Consider the following 21,331-nt stretch of genomic DNA (forward strand, 5'->3'; position numbering starts at 1 on the left):
AAATCTAAAATCGCTTTCAACATTCCCTGCTAGATATTGACTATTATATCGAGTATTAGGTGTATAGCATTTAATTGACAGTTATATAACTGTAGATGGCTTCTGATTTTGTTTTTAACTCCATGGACTGTGTTTAAATAATTCAAAATTATATTCCTGATTCTGGGATGCTAAGTGGTATTGCACAGTTGTCACTTTACAGAATGTGTACAACAGTCCCATGAAGCTGATAAGGTGTACCCTTGCATAGCTTCAGGTGCTAGAATTAAAACTGACCTGTTATCACACACACACAAAGACACTGAAAATAGAAGAAATAAAAAAGTTTTGGAAAGAACAAGCCACTATTGAAGCAAATAATTCAACAAATGTAATTCAACAACATGGCGTAGTTTGAGTATCCAGAAAACATAAAAAATTCCAAATAATAAGGAAAAGTCAAACAATCTAATAGAAAAATAGGCAGAGGAAAAAAGAGGAATCACAAATGACCAACAAAGATATGAAAAGCTGGGGCTTCCCTGGTGGCACAGTGGTTAAGAATCTCCCTGCCAATGCAAGGGACACGGGTTCGAGCCCTGGCCTGGGAAGATCCCACATGCCATGGAGCAACTAAGCCCATGTGCCACAACTACTGAGCCTGAGCTCTAGAGCCCGCTAGCCACAACTACTGAGCCCATGTGCCACAACTACTGAGCCCATGTGCCACCACTACTGAAGCCTGTGCACCTAGAGCCCATGCTCTGCAACAAGAGAAGTCATGACAATGAGAAGCCCACACGCTGCAATGAAGAGTAGCCCTGGCTCACCACAACTAGAGAAAGCCCGCACACAGCATCGGAGACCCAACACAGCCAAAAATAAAATAATAAAATAAAATAAATTTAAAAATTAAAAAAAAAGATATGAAAAGCTATTCTACGTCATTTGTAGTCAGAGAAATTCACACATTAGATATTTTAAAGCCACAAGACTGACAATAAGTAATAAGATGAACGATATTAAGTGCTGAAGAGGATATATGTCAGCAATAAGGAAACTTTTGGTGGTGAGAGAAGTGTTCTAAGACTGGTTGGTGGTGATGGTTACACAAAAATCATTGAATTATACGTTAACATCAGTGAATTTTGTGGTATGTAAATTATACCTCAGTAAACCTGTCTTAAAAATGATTATATAGTGCTGGGGGAGGGTAAATTGGTACAAAGTCTTTGAGAAACAAGGTAACAGTATCTGACAAAGTTGAACACTCAGGGAGGCAGCACTTCCATTCTTACATAAGTACTTTAGAGAACTTGTATACAGTGCACCAAAAATCATATACAGGAATGTGTTCATAGCAGCAATATTCATTTTAAAGAGAAAATATCCCCTGACAGGATAATAAAAAATAAAATGTATATGCACATAATGGAATGTTATACAGCACTGGAAATGACTGAACAATAGCTCACACAATAATATGGATAAACTCAGAAAACCTAGTGTTTTGTATAGTCTTGGAAGACTACATAAAGTGATACTACTTTTAATAAGGTCAAAAATAAGCCAAACTAAATATATTGTTTAAAAATATGTGTCTGTGGGCTTCCCTGGTGGCGCAGTGGTTAAGAATCTACCTGCTGATGCAGGGAACAAGGGTTCAAGCCCTGGTCAGGGAAGATCCCCCATGCCGCGGAGCAACTAAGCCCGTGTGCCACAACTACTGAGCCTGCACTCTAGAGCCCGCAAGCCACAACTATAGAGCCCACCGTGACACAACTACTGGAGCCCACGCACCTAGAACTCGTGCTCTGCAACAAGAGAAGCCACTGCAGTGAGAAGTCCATGCACCGCAACGAAGAGTAGCCCCCACTCGCCACAACTAGAGAAAGCACGCACGCAGCAACAAAGACCCAATGCAGCCAAAAACAAATAAATTAATTAAATTAATTAATTTTTTTAAAAATGTGTTTGTGCAGAAACAGACTCACAGACATAGAAAACAAACTTATGGTTACCAAAGGGGAAGGAGGAGGGAGATAAATTGAGAATTAGGGATTAAGAGATACACACTACTACATATAAAGTGGATAACCAACAAGGCTCTACTGTATAGCACAGGGAACTATATTCAATATCTTGTAATAACCTACAATGGAAAAGAATCTGAAAAAGGATATATATATATATATATATATATAACACAACATTGTAAATCAACCATACTTCAACAACAACAACAAAATTTGTTTGAGAAAACTTTTTTTTTTAAGGCAAGAAATCAAACACAAAGTTCAGGCCACCCCTGGGTGATGGGGTGGGGTAGCAGGGAAGGACTGCAGAAAGAGCATCCCATGAGCAGTATTGGTTTTTTGTTTTTTTCTTTGGGGGGCCCTGCCACATGGCATGCGGGATCTTAGTTCCCCGATCAGGGATTTAACCCATGCCCCCTGCAGTGGAAGCATGGAGACCTAAGCACTGGACTGCCAGGGAATTCCCCATGAGCAGTATTGTTGACACTCTAGCTGTGGGACTGCATGGTGGGTCTGGGGTAGTCAGTGTATCATTGTGCTTTAAAGCATAAGTTGCACATATAAAATCAGATTATTACATTCCAAAAATATGATAAAGCAAAAGTCATGAAAAAGAGAACATCTCCTGAGTCACATCTCACGGCACCATTTCTGCCCTGGCACCTTGTCTCACTGACACGAAGAGAGCGGTGTATTTCATGAAAATAGCAGGCGCATTTTCTTTAGTAACCCCTAAACAAACATCCTTCATGGCTCTGACGTGACAGACTTTGACAAACGGCAGAAAGTATAAACTGCTGGAATGCAGGTTGGACTTATAAGTAAATGACTATTGCAGAATAGAATTCTTCACGATTCTCTTGGTCAGAGTCAATTACTGAACATCTCATCACAGCCTCAGGATTTCTGTCCCATTTTGCTTTAATACTGCCACCAGTAGCAGCTATTATTCAGTACATACTATGGAGCAGGCCCTATCCTAGGTGTTTTATTTATTCATCTCATTTAATCTTATGCGGTGAATAAATAAAACTATCATCTATTATCAATGCCATTTTATAGATGAGAGAACTTCCCCAGGAGAAGTAAGATAACTTGCCCAAGATCTCCCAGCTCATAACTGTGGAGCCAGGAAGGGTGAGAATGGAAAACTCTAACCGGAGCTGACACTACTGTGCCTGAAGCCTCACTGGCCAAACAATGAGCCAGAAAGTCAATTCTAAACTTTTATATAATCAAGGAAGGAAAAACTTCCCTGTATCCCCCCAATGACTGGAAGGGAAAGTCAGTAATTTGGTTATTAGTTTGCTACTTTTCTTTCTTTTAAGTACTACCAATCAAAAAGATGATTTTAAAAAACTGCCTTGGGCCAAGAGCAGGATTCATGGATTCACTCACAGACATGCATTCTATTAAAAAAAAAAAACCTTACTTAAATAATAAACAGAATTGTTAACTTTATTTTACACATCTATACATGGCCCTTGCAGAAAATCCTAAAAGGAATCTGAACCATAAAAGCCCTATTCTTCTTTAAAGAGGATCCATTATCTCAACATTTAATAAAATAGTAAAATCCCATATCCAGACCGTGACAAGTTATTTTTTTATTTTTTATTTTTTTGCTGTACACGGGCCTCTCACTGTTGTGGCCTCTCCCGTTGCGGAGCACAGGCTCCGGATGCGCAGGCTCAGCGGCCATGGCTCATGGGCCCAGCCGCTCCACGGCATGTGGGATCTTCCCGGACCGGGGCACGAACCCGTGTCCCCTGCATCGGCAGGCGCACTCTCAACCACTGCGCCACCAGGGAAGCCCTGACAAGTTATTTTTAAATACAGGAAATTAAAAACACAACAATCTTTACTAATGTATTCATATTTTGTAGACTGTTAAGCCTCTTGTCTCATTCAACTCTTTAAGGTGTATTATACTGCCGTGTAAAACAGTACTTCAAAATCACTGTGTTTGTTAATAAACTTTTATAACAGAGATTGCCTAAGTACTTAGTATCTATTTTCACCTTCTTTACCAATAGAACCCCATTCAATCGAAAGAACAAAGTAGCTGCAGCTGGATATGTATGGTTCTGGCTAATGAAACGTAACTGGACATCACTGGGCAGGGCTTCCAGGAGAAAGCTTTGAAGGGGCTGACTCCCGCAGACATAACTCGATCCCGCAGACATTCAGACACGATCAGCAGCTACCACAAGAGCACAAGGGTAAGAATCTCATCATGAAGACGGCAGAAGAAATTTCTAGTACAGGTCTATGACAACATCATGGAACCAACATGGCCCTGGACTACCTGCCTCAAATTTTTACATGAAAACTGAACAATTTGTTTCAGCCATTTATTTTAAGGTCTCTACTACTGACAGCAAAATAATGTCTAATACATTTCCTCCTTAGTAGCCAAATCCATAGGTCCCCACTTCCCCCATTCCCTAATGGTTTTAAGTAAGAAAGTAATATATCAGAGTCCATGACGCTAATGTGATTCTACTAAAGAAAAAGTAGAAGCCACTTAGCTTTTGAATGGTACCAAAGTATGGGCTGGGCTTGAGCCTCTTTACAACTACTAATGCCAGGAAAATTCAATTTAGATAAAGAATGTACCTCTTTCTCCCTGTTCCTCTATAGGACTCTATCTAGTTATTTGTTTTTTCCACCTTGCTTTATTTCTTCCTCAATGCTACCTCTCACTTAAAGCAATTTTAGATTTAACATACTTGAATAACACCTGGCAGAGGGCTCAAATAATACCCTTTTATTCTTCATGAAGAAAAACAACTTGAGGTATTTCCAATGGTCTCATTTTCATTCCTCACAGTGAAAAATTCTGGATCATATACACAGGCTCAACGTTTTTCCTTCAATAAAAAAGAAAAAACTAACAATTTTCCTGAATTAATATTCTATATTTTCTCATTTAGAACATTTGGAACATATGTTTTTAAAAAATCAAATGTATAAACCTGCAAATAAGATCATTTTATCATTTTAGTGATATCTTTCTCTTTAAAAAATTCTTTTTTAGTTAGAACATAATTAGAACCACACTCCTGGAATTCATGGCTCTAACTCTGTTCCAGTGACCCCAAAAGCCCACTGACAGGTGGTGACTTATTTTGAGGAATGGATGCTAGGACGCTGGTGTGTGGGAGCAGCTCCCCAACCTCTCCATCTCAGCCAGACCTACTGCTCTCTTCCCATAGCCAAGTGGATGATTTATGAGGGAAATTGTATACAATACTGGAAATCCTGTGTGGGCATTCAAGATCTTGGAGATACAGCTATACGTAGTTACCTTGGTTTATGCACTTACTATTGGATTGTGAACATTTTCCTAACATTTATTTTATTATATATATCACCTTCTTATCTGTAACAATTTGCATCATTATTTTCCTTTGTGACATATAGGTTGTTTTACATTCTTTGTTATAATATTAAAAAAAAACACTGGAAAATGATTTTGGCACACAGACATCGATCCTTATTTCTAATCATTTCTAAAATAGATTCTAGAAGCAGAAAGGTGTGGATCAATACTTCCTTTCTGACAACAGAATTACTTGAATCTTTCTACTCTATTTATAAATTTCCTCCTTAAAAAAAAATCAGTTTCCATGTCTGTAAAAAATCATAGTAAAGATGAAATCTAGATGATCTTCATCATCCTTTTTTTTTAAAATGGGGACAGCCCGAAGTAGGAAGGGCTTCAAGTAAACATGCTTTATCAAAGTCCTTTTGTAAATCTGCAGGCAAGGTCAGCTGCAATGCGAACAGAAGAAACTTTTGCTTCTGAAGACACTAAGCATCCCATGAAGACCCTGGCAGATACTAATCCAAGAGAGGAAGAGATAGAGAGCACACAGTGTAGTTCAAAGTTCTAATTATCCATTCTGGTGACAATCTAAAATAGTAGAAAGAGGGACTTTCCTGGTGGCGCAGTGGTTAAGAATCTGCCTGCCAATGCAGGGGACACGGGTTCGAGCCCTGGTCCAGAAAGATCTCACATGCCACAGAGCAACTAAGCCCGTGTGCCACAACTACTGAGCCTGCGTTCTAGAGCCTGCGAGCCACAACTACTGAGCCCGCATGCCACAACTACTGAAGCCCACAAGCCTAGAGCCCATGCTCCGCAACGAGAAGCCACCACAATGAGAAGCCCACGTGCCACAACGAAGACTAGCCCCCGCTCGCCACAACCAGAGAAAGCCTGCATGCAGCAACAAAGACCCAATGCAGCCAAAAATAAATAAGTAAATTTATAAATATAAAATTAAAAAAATAATAAAATAGTAGAAAGAGAATGGGAAAAAGGATCTCCCAGCTCTGTCACTGGGTGTCATCTTGGATAAACCCTAACATTTTGGTCTGAAGTTCCTCATCTATAAATGTGTTGGCTACATCATGACGTCCAAGACTCTTTCCAGGTGAAATAATCAATGCTTTGATGATCACCAACCAAATTCAGCACTAGAACTCTGGCTTTTCACCTCTGCCTTTCATGTTCTTTCCCCTTCAGTAATTCCCACTTCTGTTTCCCTAACACTTTCCCAAGGATATCTGCCCTTCTAGGCATAGTGATCCTTCAGTACCTCCAGAACTCTCTTAGCATCCTCACTAAGAGAGTTCACATGCCTGATGCCCACAGATGCCCTGAATTCTCACCACAATCTCAGGGGTTGTGCCAGTTCCCAAGAAGCATAACCCCTTTCCATGCCTATGGTACATAGTATTTACAGCACCCACGGGGCACCTAGTCTGCCCTGTATGTGTTATTTATCCCTTAGGGAAACCTTTCACAACTCTCCAGCTACCAAGTTAGCACCCTCCACTGGCAAACGCCTGGTATCCCTAACATTTCTCACACCCTCACAAACTACTCAGCATGGGACTCATATGTGTTTATCAATTTAGCACTTCCAGAGACAAAACTGATTTTCCCCACAGTGATCCCACCTAACCCTATGATGTGCAAGATAAGATACTTGAGGGCAGTAGCCATGTACTCTGAGGTCAGCCTGCAACTGGGCTTAACTCTCTTCTATCGACAATTCCCTAGCAATACCCCTCTGAAAATACAGCTTCCAGAACTGCTGAAACATTCTAGATGCAATGTGTCAAGTGAATAGGACTACCATCACCTCCCCTGTCTGGATGGCATAACTTGAGATCATGAGGCTAAGACTGCATTGACTAAAGATCAGCCATAACACGCTGGCAGGTAATGAGCTTTGATTAACTAGAAGCCTTATTTCACAGAAGTAAAATCTAAAAGTCACAATACCAAGCCAACAGCTGTCTCAGCATTAAGACATGTCTAGAATGATGATATTTCCCCTTGGATGTGAAAATTACACATACAGTTAGTGTTCTGGCTTAAAATTATTTCTTATTTCAGGATAAATGATATCCTAACATGATAAAAATGCAAAATGTAAAGGAACTCTGGTGACTCAACAGTTTAAATGTTTTACCTCATTTTGGAAACGCTCAGCCTCAGAAAAATTTGTTGTCCAAGAGCACCATCTGGTGGATGAAGGTATTTAAGCTACCCCAGTGCAGGCAGATAAAAAGTCATCTATAAGGCTAAATGCCAGTAAGACTACAATTTTGGTATGAAAAGATTCCTATGCTTCCGCCAACATATTTCTTATAAAGGGGTTCTTGACAAAATTCTAATATAAAAGGAATCTACAACTCATAAAAACTCATTGTCAATGACTTCACCTTCTTGAAGAAATGTTCCTTATAATAGAGCAAACATTTTTAAGCTGAAAGGAACCTCAGAGAGCTGTTAATTCAATCCCTTTCCTTTACAGACTCTAAGGCAAAGACAGAGCTTTCCTGAAAGTCACAGCTAGGGATGGCAGACCTTGACTATATAAGTAAATAGGTCAAATATTCTGTGCTGTTTAATACAGCCTTCTATTTCAAGAGGCTGTGGAGAAAAGGAAGGAAATGAGGCAGTGTCAGTGGGAAAGTACCACTCTCATGGGTTAGCAATGATCTGCCCACCCCACTGTGCATTGTGGCCCAGCCTCACACTGACCCAGGCAAGACTAATAACTGTCATACCCTTCCTGCCTCCACAGCCCCTAGGGTCCCTCTCCACCTTAGATTAATCAGCTTTCCCCTGTCCAAGAAAACCATCTTACCAATAAAACTAAGAGATTAAAAAAATGTTAAATTATCCTGTTGAAGAATACCTGTAATCACGGCAAAGCATTCATATGTGTTAAAACGGGAGGGAGAAAAGACAAAACCAAACTATGTTCACTGTGATACCACGGCTGTCAAAAGAAATACAATTATTGAGCACAAAGTAGAGGAGAAACATTGAAAGGGAACACACTAAACTTTTTTGACAGCTCTTGTCCCTGAATGCCAGGATTATGAGTGATTTCAATTTTCTCTGTCATATAACGCTTTCCAACATTTTTTATATTAACATTTATATTAACAAAAAGGTAATTTTTACCTATAAAATTTATGTATTTATAATCATAGACTATAAAGAAAACTTAAAAGGGAAATTAGAAAGAGGACCCCCATACACACCCATCCATCCAGTACATGCATAGTTTAAAAAAAAAAATTTTTTTTCCCCAGCTCTCAAGGAGAAATATGCAGTATAAGACATTATATATTTTGGTCTTAAGGTTTGTCACTGTATTTTTCAAACTGTTCTGAATTTTCTATCAATTATCTGTTAATAAATAACTGGATGACAAAAGCAATAGGCTAGCAAATTAATATTAAAGGAAAATCTTGGAAATACAGTTTAAAATATTTTATATATCTTAAGACGCAGGGACTTGAGTTCACATCCTAAGCCCACTTTCTGCTTGTACAATTTTGCCTGAGTTATATGTCAGAATTTATGGCATGATGCTCCCCAAATAACTCCATGACTTCTTGTTTGAGAACCTCTGTCTCGTAATGTGATTAGGTCTCTGAGGTTCATACCAGGGACAGAGTTACCTGAAGGTCAGTAAACAAGAATGGAAACTGTTACCTTGCCTGGAGATCCCTGCATCACCTATGTAGAGTGAGATCAGAGAAGGAATATTTTGCTAAATATCTTTAGGCAGAGGTTTTCAAAATGTTGTCTGGGGGCCATTGGGAGACCTCCAGATCCCATCAGGATCTGTGGCATCAAAACCGTTTTCACAATTATACCAAGACACTGTTCTCCTTTTTCACTCTCATTCTCGCATCAGTGTAAGGTAGAGTTTTCAGGAGGCTATATGATATTACAACAGATTAAATGCAAAAGTAGATATAAGAATCCAGAGGGGTTTTCTATTAAGCTCGATATTAGTAACTTGGAAAAAAAAATGTAAAATAATGCCACTCCTCTCACTAAACTTTGTGTGTAGGAAAATACAGTCACTTTTTATAAAAATAGGAATGCTATGTAACATTATTTTTAATGAATTAAATACTTTTAAACATTCTCAGTTTTAATTTCCCAATACAATAAACAAGGATAGATACAACCTACATAAACAAAAGCTCTTTGAGGTCCACAATAAATTATTAGAAATATAAATGGGTGCTGAGACCCGAACTACTGTCTCAGGATACTAGTGTTCAGAAAAACACACACTGAAGATCACTCTGACCCATCCCTCTTCCTCCTTACTCAAAGCACTTTCCAAGCCTCTTGCTATGACCAGTCCATCTGGTAGACCATTATCTGATCACACTTTCTAAAGCACGATTCTGATCCTATCACTTCCCTATTGAAAAATCTCAAACATTCAAGATGTAGAGAATGATAACCAAAACTACTCAGGAAACTCCATGATCTAGCCTCAGTCTATTTTTCTAATGTCACGCACTCATCAATTCTATCATTATTTAGGTGCATTATTTGAAGCAGATGCTATGACAGGGGCTGGGGCTGGAGAGTCTCTAAGAAATGATACCTGCCGTCACTGGACTCAGAGTTTACTGTGAGAGAAACAGAAATAATATAGGTATCCTTCATTTTCTGTACTAATTTTCCAAATACCGGCTGTAATAACATTTTTCTACCTAAAATTCACTGTCCAAATCAAAAACTCTCTATAATGACTTGTGAACGTCCACCAACAGAATGGTTTCAGTTGTATACAAATCTAGGTAAGATAATATAGACGGCAATTAGGTTGTATCTCAGCTCTTGTCCCAAAAGGATTATGCCTTGTGCCCAGATTAAATGTATTGGGCATCACTGCTATCATCTTCCAATCATTATTGGTGAAAATGTCTTCTGCAAATGTGGAAAAGCCTGAAAAGAAGGTAAGTGAGCGTAAGAGTCCTAGAAAAGCCCACACATTAGAAAGACTTGAAGGTGATGGTGTGCAATGAGGGACAGAAGCACCTAAGACATGATCGCGATATGTCCATACCTAACAACATAGCAGTGTTGCTCCTGGAAAGCTTAATCGTGTTACTCGAACCAACACCATATATAAAAAACTAGAAAAACTCCTTGTGCAGTGGACTGATAGCCATTCTCAGTGTAGGAGACCACTGAGTACCAGGCTGGTAGAGGAGAGGGTGGACACCTTCAGTGATCTGGAGGCAGCCGCAAATGGGAGGAACATGATTCAGTGAAGGAGCTGAGTTTCAAAGCAACACTGGGAGACTTAAGAACAGTGAGAGACTGTACAAGTTGTGGATCATGCGTGAAGCTGCTTCCCCTCACAGTGAGATGTGCTATCTTCCTCCAGTGAACTGCTGAAAACTATCATCGAAGATGGTTACACACAAGGGGAACGGTCAGTCTCAATGCCATGCCATCTCATAGGTTTATTCAGAAGAAAGAAGTACTTAGACATAAAGCATCCAAAGAAGGCTAAATTACTGTAAAGTAGGAACCTTGCTGATACACTACTATGAAAACATCATCTCAAAGGGGCCACTGCAGACAACAATGCCTGTTAGGATATGAATGAAGTATTCAAATCAGAAAGCCTGGACGATGGAGGTGAGGCTTAGGGGAAGAGGTGTCTGTCACCACTCAACAAAGGGAAAATCTTTCAAAGAAGACTCTTGAAAACAGTGTTATCAAGAAGGTAACAGCCAGCTTAAGGAAAGCATGTGGGACTTCATTTTTAAACCTCAATTTAATGAACCATTATCATCATTAAAACGCTCACCACTATATACATGATAGGTGTTGTTAGAAATGCAGCCCCAAAGAGCACAGAACACAAGCCTGAATGACTTAATGTCACTGTACTAGTGTAAGTAAAAAATGTTGATGTCGATTCTTAGCTCTCACACACAGAACAAAGAGATGCACTCTGTCTTCAAAGGTCTGTGGAAGCATGGCTATTGGCTCTCCCAGAAATGCTCTACCTCCTTTTTCCCCTGCAGATATCTGTTTATTTTCATGTCCCTTAGTCGAACTGAATCAGCCCACACAGTTATATCGCTTTTTTCTACCTGTTCATCTTTTCTCTTTATCTGTCTTCTTTTTGTGTGTTTGTTTCCTGAAGTAACTCCCATGTTTCTTTTATCAGAGGACTTATTTTTTAAATGTACAGTTAGCAAAGGCTAATTAAAGCTTTCTCCTTTTTTTTTTGGCCGTGCTGCACGGCTTGCGGGATCTCAGTTCCCTGACCAGGGATTGAACCCAGGCCCTTGGCAGTGAAAGGGTGGAGTCCTAACCACTGGACCGCCAGGGAATTCCTTAATTAAAACTTTCTTTATCAGTGGACCAGCCCTTAGTAAAACACAACCAAAAAAAAAAAAAAAAAGTTTCAGATCTTAGGACTCTTATGCTTCTATTACTGTTTCCAAGGAATCACCTAGAGCCACCCAGGAATACAGGTGGTTCTATTTCTAAGTTCAGGACCTTCTTTACTTACAGAAGGTCCCTGACATCACCAAATTTCATTTCAAGGTATCAACATAGTCAATCTCATTCTCCAAAAAACATTCAGAATTTCATCTGTATCTCAAAAAAGGTTTTGAGCACCCTTCCCCAAGAGCAAATAATTGTGCCTCTATATTAGGGGTTGGCAAACTTTTTCTGCAAAGGGCAAGACAGTAAATATGTTAGCTTGTGTGGGCCACACAATCTCTGCCACAACTACTCAACTCTCCCATTGTAGTGCAAAAAAGCCAGGCACACACAATATGTAGATGAACAATAAGGCTATGCTCCAATTAAACTTTATTTACAAAGACAAGCAATAGGCAGAATCTGGCTGCCAAGCCAGGCTTTGCATCATACACCCAAAGACTGGGCTTTGTCATGTCATGCCTTTGAAAGTCTTGGTATTTTGGTTTAAAAACTTGTAACTTGCTTAAATCATGTTACTACTGATACTGCTGCCACAGGCTGCTGCCCATGGTGTTGACTGAGATTTTTAAGTATATCCTAAGGAAATCAAGCTCTGAAAGCAGCAGTCGAATGAAAGAGGGGCCAAGACTCATTCCCTGGAATCTCCAGGCCCTACTTACTCCCTTTACTATCAAGGCTGATCGTCCTCAAGTAGGCCTTCATGAACACTCTCACTCCTAATTCCTGTGTTGTACCCAAGCCTGGATCAACACTGCAATGGCATCTCTTTTTGCCCCTTAACAGACTTGCCTGGTGCTGCAAGACAAACATCTGAGCAGAAGGGGCCCACAAACAGCCTCATCACCGGCCAGGCTGATCTGTCTCCCTCCCACCCCATAGCCACTATTCCAGGTCTGCCTCACCCTCCTCAAGATCAGGCTCACCAAAAAGCCTCCAAATTCAGTAAAAATACAAAGACTATTAAGTGCAGTCTTACCCTCAAATTTACCTAGTTTCATCCCCATTCTTCTCTCTCCTTCCTTTACCTGACTTGAACTTGCTCCTCTAGGCCAATCTCAGATGCCACGTCTCCAACAAAAAGTCTTCCTTCAACACCAAGCTACTATAAGTGCCTCTGCTCTGGGCTCCCTGGAACCCCACACCTGCCTTTACAGCCAAGCTCATTACATCCTACTGCCCCTTTGCCCCTCAAGCCTGTGAATTATTGAGAACCAGGGTCCTTATTCATCTTTGCACCCTGCACAAACTGTTTCTCTTACCTTCCCCACACCTCTCCAAGAACTCCCATCCCCACCAAGAAAAGGTTATGGTTTTTCAACCCTTCTTTTAACGTTAAAGGAAAATGCCATAACTAGAAATTGCGGGGGGGGAATTGAACTACAATTTGATGACTATAATCCCTTTCAAAATAATGCCGTGAACCATAACAAACCAATTTCCAATACAATTTAAACTGAGCTGAGCAGTTAAACAATGCAAAGATATAATAGTGAAGAGCAAAACAATACATGGGCTTTTATTCAGTGCACATTCATTGTGATAATTTCAAATGTTCCTGACAGTTACAAGTTATTACAGCACTCACTCTTCATCACTCTCCTTAATGCATTCTTTCTCTTGTTACTCTCCAGCTACCTCAAGGGGGCAAATACAAGTTATTTTTCATTTGCTTGAATTTAGTTGTCTTGAGTGTGACTGGTTTCATTTACCGGTAGCAGTTTACAACATCTCTCATATGTCTGTCTTTATGATACAAAAGCATTGAAAACGTCAGCTCAGTTCTCGAGCTACTAAATGCTCCTACAAAAATTCCATAAAATACTATGCCTTGTAGGTCCTACCAAAATGACAGATTCCTGGCTCCAAAACCTGTAAATAATGAGAATGTTTTAAAACTGCATGTTTACAAACCAGCAGATTTTGTTCATTGGATTTTAATAACTAAAGTTACTCAAATCTGAAGTCTAAAGTCAATGTTCCCTTGAAGCAATGCCATTGTGTAACTGGTTTTCAAACACAAGTGGTAAATTGATAAGCACTGCAAACCAATGTCCATCACCCTCAGCTGTGCTGTCAAAAATTATGTTATTTTAACTATCAAATGTGTAAAGCCAGTTCAGGGCAGTTTTATGTTGACTGTTCTGAAAATCGTATGCTGCTTCTACCTCTTAATTATATTTGCAAAAAGGAACAAAGAGGGGGCTTCCCTGGTGGTGCAGTGGTTGGCAGTCCGCCTGCCGATGCAGGGGACACGGGTTCGTGCCCCGGTCCGGGAAGATCCCGCATGCCGCGGAGCGGCTGAGCCCGTGAGCCGTGGCCACTGAGCCTGCGTGTCCGGAGCCTGTGCTCCGCAACGGGAGAGGCCACAGCAGTGAGAGGCCCGCGTACAGCATTAAAAAAAAAAAAAAAAAAAAAGGAACAAAGAGCTCAATGATCCCAAGGTATGGTCAGAAAAAAATCTTGGACTGCGTTTTATTTTATTTTTGAGCCCTGAGACGTGTAACCTCTCAGCCCAAGATCCAGATGATTCCTCAGCTCAGTCTTCCTTTTAGAAACCTGCAAACTTGCCAGGATACCACAGGGACGAAACCACAGAGAAGGCACAAAATAAACCATTAGCTCAGGGGAAATTTGTAGGTGACCCAGACCTAGTTGTACACATTTCCACAACTGTGAGACTGACTATACATAATTACTTCCTTAAAACGTGTGGGGAATAAGAGCACCTGGCAGCCAGTCTACTAGCCTCATAACTTTGAGAAAACACTTTAACTTTGCTGGGCCCCAACTGAAAATACCAACCATATTTGCTTGGCCTCACCCATTTCAATGGAAATCCCAGAGAAGCTGTTTTAATAAGATAAGGTGCCATCTTCTGTAAGGAAGCTTCACTACTAATGGCACTCATTTTCCTAAACATAAGTAACCATAACATGTCAAACTTAAAGAATATACCTGGAGTATAAAGGAATCACTCGGCTGTTCAGCAGAAAGTAACACAACATTGTAAATCAACTATATTTCAATTTAAAAAAAAAGAATATACTTGGAATTGAAATACCAAAAAAAAAAAAAAAAAGCAAAGACTTAATACAAGGTACACTCTAAAACTGGCTGGGGTTAGAATACACTAAAATGATCCTCTGGAGACCAATACTGAAAATGCTTCTAAAGCAAAAAAACTGTTAAAATCTCTCAGCATTTGAGATGGGGAAACACACTCACACATACAAGCACATGCATACATATACATACACACACTGACATACACACACTGACATAAAATAAAAGGCCACCCTGTTTGGGAAAAGCATCTTGGGAAGTTGTATAGAAATCAGCGATTTTTAGAAAGTGGCTGCTCTCATCTGCCGATCCTGGACTTCAACTGCAACATTTCCAGCCTGCAGCCAGCCCTGCCCGCTTCAGACTATCCCCACAATCTGAATTGGCCCTGGCCAGTCTATCCTGTTACTGTTTGTCCTGAAATCAGTGGGTTTTGTATGCTGATAGACTTGCTCGGTTTGTCTCAAGTCTGAAGTCAAGGGGAGATTCTGTCAGCAGCCAAGGACCTCTGTTCAGTCCTGAATGGCGGGTTTTTCCTCCAATCCCAGGACTTGTTCCTACACTTGGTGCTCCTAAGTGTATAGTTATACCACCCCTTAGATTGTCTAGTTAGTTAATATATTGTGCAGTGTTAAATACATTGCACCCTTAAAGCTGTTTGCCCATTTCACCTTTATTTCAAAAGTCTGAACATATGGTTAGCATATGCTTGAACTCTTGGTGAAATTTAAATGCTAATAAAATAGGATACCCAAAATTAAATAAATAAATGGCCAAAAGGAAATCATAAAGAGGTTATGTTTGTTTGGCAAGCTTATGAGTAACTTTTTTCTTCATTTTTTCTCTATTTTTCTACATGAGCATGTACAAACTTAAACAAAAATTCTCAACAGAGAGGTTACTTACACTACTGAAAATACGAAAGGGGGAAGAGAAAGGATGTTTTCCCTTTCTTTAACTTTTATTTTTAGTATTTCAAACATACACATATTCTAAACATCATGTATCCATCATCTAGCTTCATTTAACAATATTTTGCCAATCTTTATTCAACGAAAGTCATACCACTTTATTTCCTGGGGTATTTTAAAAACAAATCCGGGCTTCCCTGGTGGCTCAGTGGTTGAGAGTCCACCTGCCCATGCAGGGGACACGGGTTCGTGCCCCGGTCCGGGAGGATCCCACATGCTGCAGAGCAGCTGGGCCCATGAGCTGTGGCCGCTGGGCCTGGGCGTCCAGAGCCTGTGCTCTGCAATGGGAGGGGCCACAGCAGTGAGGGGCCCGCGTATCGCAAAAAAATAGATAAATAAATAAATAAATCCCAGGGGAATTCCCTGGTGGTCCAATAGTTAAGACTCGGTGCTTTCACTGCTGTGGCCGGGGTTCAAACCCTGACTGGGGAACTAGGATCCTGCAAGCCGCACAGCGCAGCCAAAAAAGTTAATTAATTAATTTAAAAAACAAAATAAAACAAATCCCAGACTGCATGTTATTTCACCTATATTATTTTTCAGTGTGTATTGTCAGTTGACAAGGAAAAATATATATAGCCACCATGTCATCATCACGTCTAATAGGACAACAGTAATTCCATAGTATCATCTAATACCCGGCCCATTTTCAAAAATAAGAATGGTCCTTTCAATAACAGTGTTCAACAACTGAAGATCCATATAGAAAAACTAAAACTGTGCCACTACCTCATATCCAGAAATGTATTATAACGAACTGTAACTCAATAAGAAAAGCATGACAAAAAAGAAAAACATACAAGAGGCTTGAACAGGCATTTTGATAAAGAGGAAATCCAAATAGCCAATGAACATAAAAGAAAAAAAATCATGATGCTATTTAAAACCACAAGAACCTGCTACATACTCCCATTTAATTTTAGAATGTCTAATGTCAGGGAGGCTGTGGGGCAATGGAAGTAGCAAACACTGGTATAGAAAGGTGTAAAGTGGAAAATAGTTTTGTTCTAAAACTACCCATGTGTATACCCTATAACCACTCCTTTGGAGGAAAAGTAGGAGACTATAATAGGTAAAGGGGACAGATAGGGGAAATCTAGGGTGCCTGTAATGTTTTCCTTGATGTCAGGGATGGTACATAGGTATTCACCTTACAATAATTCATGAAGCTCTAAGTTTATGTTTTATCCACTTTCCAGCTTGTTTTATATTTCAAAATATAAACAGTTTAAAAATAGTACAATAATTGACTCGGTCAAGGATTATCAATGGAGGCAAATTCACTGGGTGAAAGGCTATTGGGAACAGGATATTCAACTAGCCTCTAAATATTACCCTATAGCACACTTACTAACTTTAAAGGGAAATCCCTGGCGGGATCCTTCATATAACCTTCAAAGCAGGTTATAAAGAACATTACTGGGAAAATCAGGGATCTTTGAGTATGGTTTCTATATTAGATGACATTATATAAACGTTAAATTGCCTTATAACTGAAAGAAACATGCTGAAATAATTAAGGGTGAATTGTCATGATGTCTGCAACTTACTTTCAAATGTTACAGCATAAGGACAGAGAGACAGAGACACAGACAGAGTGATAGAGAAACAAAAAGCAAATGTGGCAAATATTAACAACTAGTGAATCCATGTGAGGGCATCCAGGTGTTCACTGCATCACTTCAACTTTTTGGTAGGCAAGAAATTTCTCTAAATAAAACAATGGGAGAGGGAATAAAAGGTTTCAAAAAGAAAAGATTTTTTTTAAAAATAGGATTTCAAGTAGTATCAGGGGAGGCAAGAAGGATTAGATTACATCAAGCAGATTATGCTCTCATGAAAAATAACTGGAAAAACTGTAATATGTACTTTTAAAAAAGAAAAAATTCTCACAATTTGTGTGGGGGGGATAAAAAAGAGAATATAAGCATGTTTTGTTTTGTTTTTGCTTTACACATTCATTCATTCATTCATTCATTCATTTTTGGTTGTGTTGGATCTTTGTTGCTGCACGCAGGGTTTCTCTAGTTGCAGCAAGCGGGGGCTACTCTTTGTTGCAGTGCTCGGGCTTCTCATTGTGGTGGCTTCTCTTGTTGTGGAGCACGGGCTCTAGGTGCGCAGGCTTCAGTAGTTGCAGCACACTGGCCCAGTAGTTGTGGCTCGCAGGCTCTAAAGCACAGGCTCAGTAGTTGTGGCCCATGGGCTCAGTTGCTCCGTGGCATGTGGGATCTTCCCAGACCAGGGCTTGAACCCGTGTCCCCTGCATTGGCAGGCGGATTCTTAACCACTGTGCCACCAGGGAAGTCCTATAAGCATGTTTAATATAACTTTTTCAAATGATTAGGGGAAAACTACAGGAAGAATACATATTACAATACTGCTTTTGCCTTAAGATGGTACTATTATGAATAATATTCCCTGTTTTCCAGGTATTTTTATAATGTGCTTTGCTTTTAAAAATTTTGAGTGTGATTTGAAGATCAGCCAGATAACCACATACTATATTACTGTTGAACAGGCTCACATATTTGTACAATTAGCTGGTTTCAATGTAAAAAACAGAAGCAGCAGAAATCATACTGATGTGTCTTTATTTCCTCTTGTCCTGTGAAGAATTATGGGTCACACAAAGCACAACAAATGACTGCTTCTCGACCACTGAAAACGGTAACAAAAATAGTAACATGAAATGATGCTTTACAAAACCCACTGTAATAGAAATATACCTCATCATATATGCTCCCATTAATGTCTGCACCATAGATAGGTGCCACGAAGGTTAAGTTCTTCCAGTACTTGCGCTCCAAATCTTCATAATCCAAGTATCTCGGAGTACAATACCTGGAAAAGGGAGATGAAACAAAGTACAAAACAGTAAGACAATTTTCAGATTTTCCCTACCCATTTGATTTAAATCACTTTCTAAACAAAATTCTATCAAAATGAAAACACTGCAGCAGCTCATGGTGTCAAATCTGACAAGTAAATATATACATGTGTTTATCATAGATCTCTGAAGACTCTAAGATTCCTAAATAACTAGATGAAAACCTCATTTTTTGATGAATAAGAAAAATATTTTTATGAAAGTATCAACAATAGAAAACTACTTAATATTATTTTAGCTTTCAAAATATTTTCTAAAATCTTTAACCAATTATACTATACTAGGACATTTTAGAGATTTACATGTAAAAGACAAACATATAACTTAGAATAAAAGACTTACAAAGACAAAACATATAACTTAGAATATATGTAATTTGTTATATATAATTTAATATTTATTATTAATTATATGTAATTCACTTAAAATTTCTTATATTTTTCTATAGAAAAATTGACAAAGGACAATCTCACTAAAAATCCAAGAAAGTAAAACTAAAATAAGATATTCTGCACCTATCAGATTGGCAAATGCTTAATATATAAATGGTGGTAAAGAATGAAACTTCTCTTACACAGCTGGAGTCGGGGTATATACTGGTATCAGAGTATAATTTTTCAATAGCCTTAAAAAATGTCCCTTTGGGCTTCCCTGGTGGCGCAGTGATTGAGAGTCCGCCTGCCGATGCAGGGGACACGGGTTCGCACCCCGGTCCGGGAAGATCCCACATGCCACAGAGTGGCTAGGCCCATGAGCCATGGCCGCTGAGCCTGCGAGTCCGAAGCCTGTGCTCCGCAACGGGAGAGGCCACAACAGTGAGAGGCCCGCGTACCACAAAAAAAAAAAAAAAAAAATGCCCCTTTGAACCTAAAATTCAACTCTAGAAATTCATCTCAACATAGAGATGTATACAATGATATATGACCCAGGATGTTGCTGCAGCATTAACTGAAACCTCAAGCTTACGTCCAGCAACTAGGACTATGTTAAATAAAAGAACACAAAATAAGGCAGATCTTTCTGTATATTGACATTAAAATCTTTCCACAGTGAATAAAGCAGATTACAGAACAGTAAAAATACTATGATCCTATTTACATAACAAAAAGATCTGTAGGGCTTCCCTGGTGGCGCAGTGGTTGAGAGTCCGCCTGCCGATGAAAGGGACACGGGTTCGCGCCCCGGTCCGGGAGGATCCCACATGCCGCGGAGCGGCTGGGCCCGTGAGCCATGGCCGCTGAGCCTGCGAGTCTGGAGCCTGTGCTCCGCAACAGGAGAGGCCACAACAGTGAGAGGCCCACGTACCGCAAAAAAAAAAAAAAACAAAAAAAAAGATCTGTAACTGTACATTAAATGGCCAGAAAGAAATATACTCTAAACTATTAATACTAATGGTTATCTCTTACATAGGAATTACAGAAAGGTACTTCTCTGTATTATTTGGATTTTGAACAATAATCTTATATTATTACCGAAAAAAAAAACCCACAATTATTCTACAGGAAAAAAAAATTAGCAAAGAAATCAACAAACTGAGAAAGCAATGGAACACACATAGTGAAAAAGGTGTTTAGCAGAAGCAGCAATCCCTATCAAGCCTACTGGACATTTTAGATTGAAGAATTATAGAACAAGCAACATCTACATCTACTACACTGGGGATGCCAAACTGGTTATCTAAGCAATAAGCGAGAATGCCAAACAATTTAACAACTGGATTTGAAATAAAGAGTAATTTACAGATTTAATCTCACAGGGCAACCAAAAATAAAAAGGATGGGCGTGAAAGAATCCACTCCACTTCATTCTAGTGCTTTGATTAGAGGGTTCCAGTAGTAACAGACATTCCAGGCACAAGCTAAACAAGCTAACCAGAGGTCAGAGTCAGGTGACAAAAAAAGGTAGCAAAGATGCTGTTTATTATGACTTCTAAAGAAACTTCTTAGATTTTAGAAATTGAAAGCCTAAACTACCTTTCACTATGAGAAGACCTAAAGAATCTATCACCATATACTCACCCCGTCAGGATAAATTTTTAGCAACCCATAACTCTAAGAGAGAAAGCTATAGTTGGGTATTAGCTATTGAGGTTAAAGTCTAAAATCCCTGAATATTTGAAACAAACACTGATACTAAACTTGGAAAAAGGGACCAGTTCACTTACTTGGTACCTGATTCTAATGAAACCTGGCTACAGTTTCCATCCCTAATGGACTGCCAAACAATCACGCCTATTCCACAAATCCAGCATCAACTTGCTCAAAACTGATTCAACCACACTTCTTACCCAGAACCTTTCATTCACTATAGCACAGTTGTTAAGAGACAGGGCTGCAGAACCAGACTGCTTGGATCTAAATCCAGGCTTTGCCATTTATAAGCTACATAACCCAGGACAGGAGACTGAATCTCTCTGGACCTCAGTTACTCCTGTATAAAACAGGGATAATAACAATTGAGCTGTTGTGAAGACTCCATCAGATAATTCTGTAAAGCACTTAGCTCCATGCCTAGAAGAAAGTACAGATCAACAATGTAAGTGATGGGAAGCAGCATATTACTCACCTCCACAAACTTT

The 21,331-nt window shown here is 39.5% G+C and overlaps 1 protein-coding gene across 7 annotated transcripts in view; it reads right to left on the reverse strand.

Annotated features, from left to right (window-relative positions):
• KDM4C (lysine demethylase 4C) overlaps positions 1 to 21,331 on the reverse strand; it is a 400,106-nt gene that overhangs the window by 326,244 nt on the left and 52,531 nt on the right. For all 7 annotated transcript variants that reach the window (XR_012332500.1, XR_012332501.1, XM_033858103.2 and 4 more), the window contains one exon: positions 18,593 to 18,707. Coding sequence is in view for 4 of the 7 variants with exons in the window: in XM_033858103.2 (XP_033713994.1) it covers positions 18,593 to 18,707 (115 nt within the window). In the remaining 3 variants the exon portion in view is untranslated. The remainder of the gene's footprint in view (positions 1 to 18,592; positions 18,708 to 21,331) is intronic.

The sequence above is a fragment of the Tursiops truncatus genome, chromosome 6 (genome assembly GCF_011762595.2).
Source record: "Tursiops truncatus isolate mTurTru1 chromosome 6, mTurTru1.mat.Y, whole genome shotgun sequence".
NCBI classification, from domain to species: Eukaryota; Metazoa; Chordata; class Mammalia; order Artiodactyla; family Delphinidae; genus Tursiops; species Tursiops truncatus.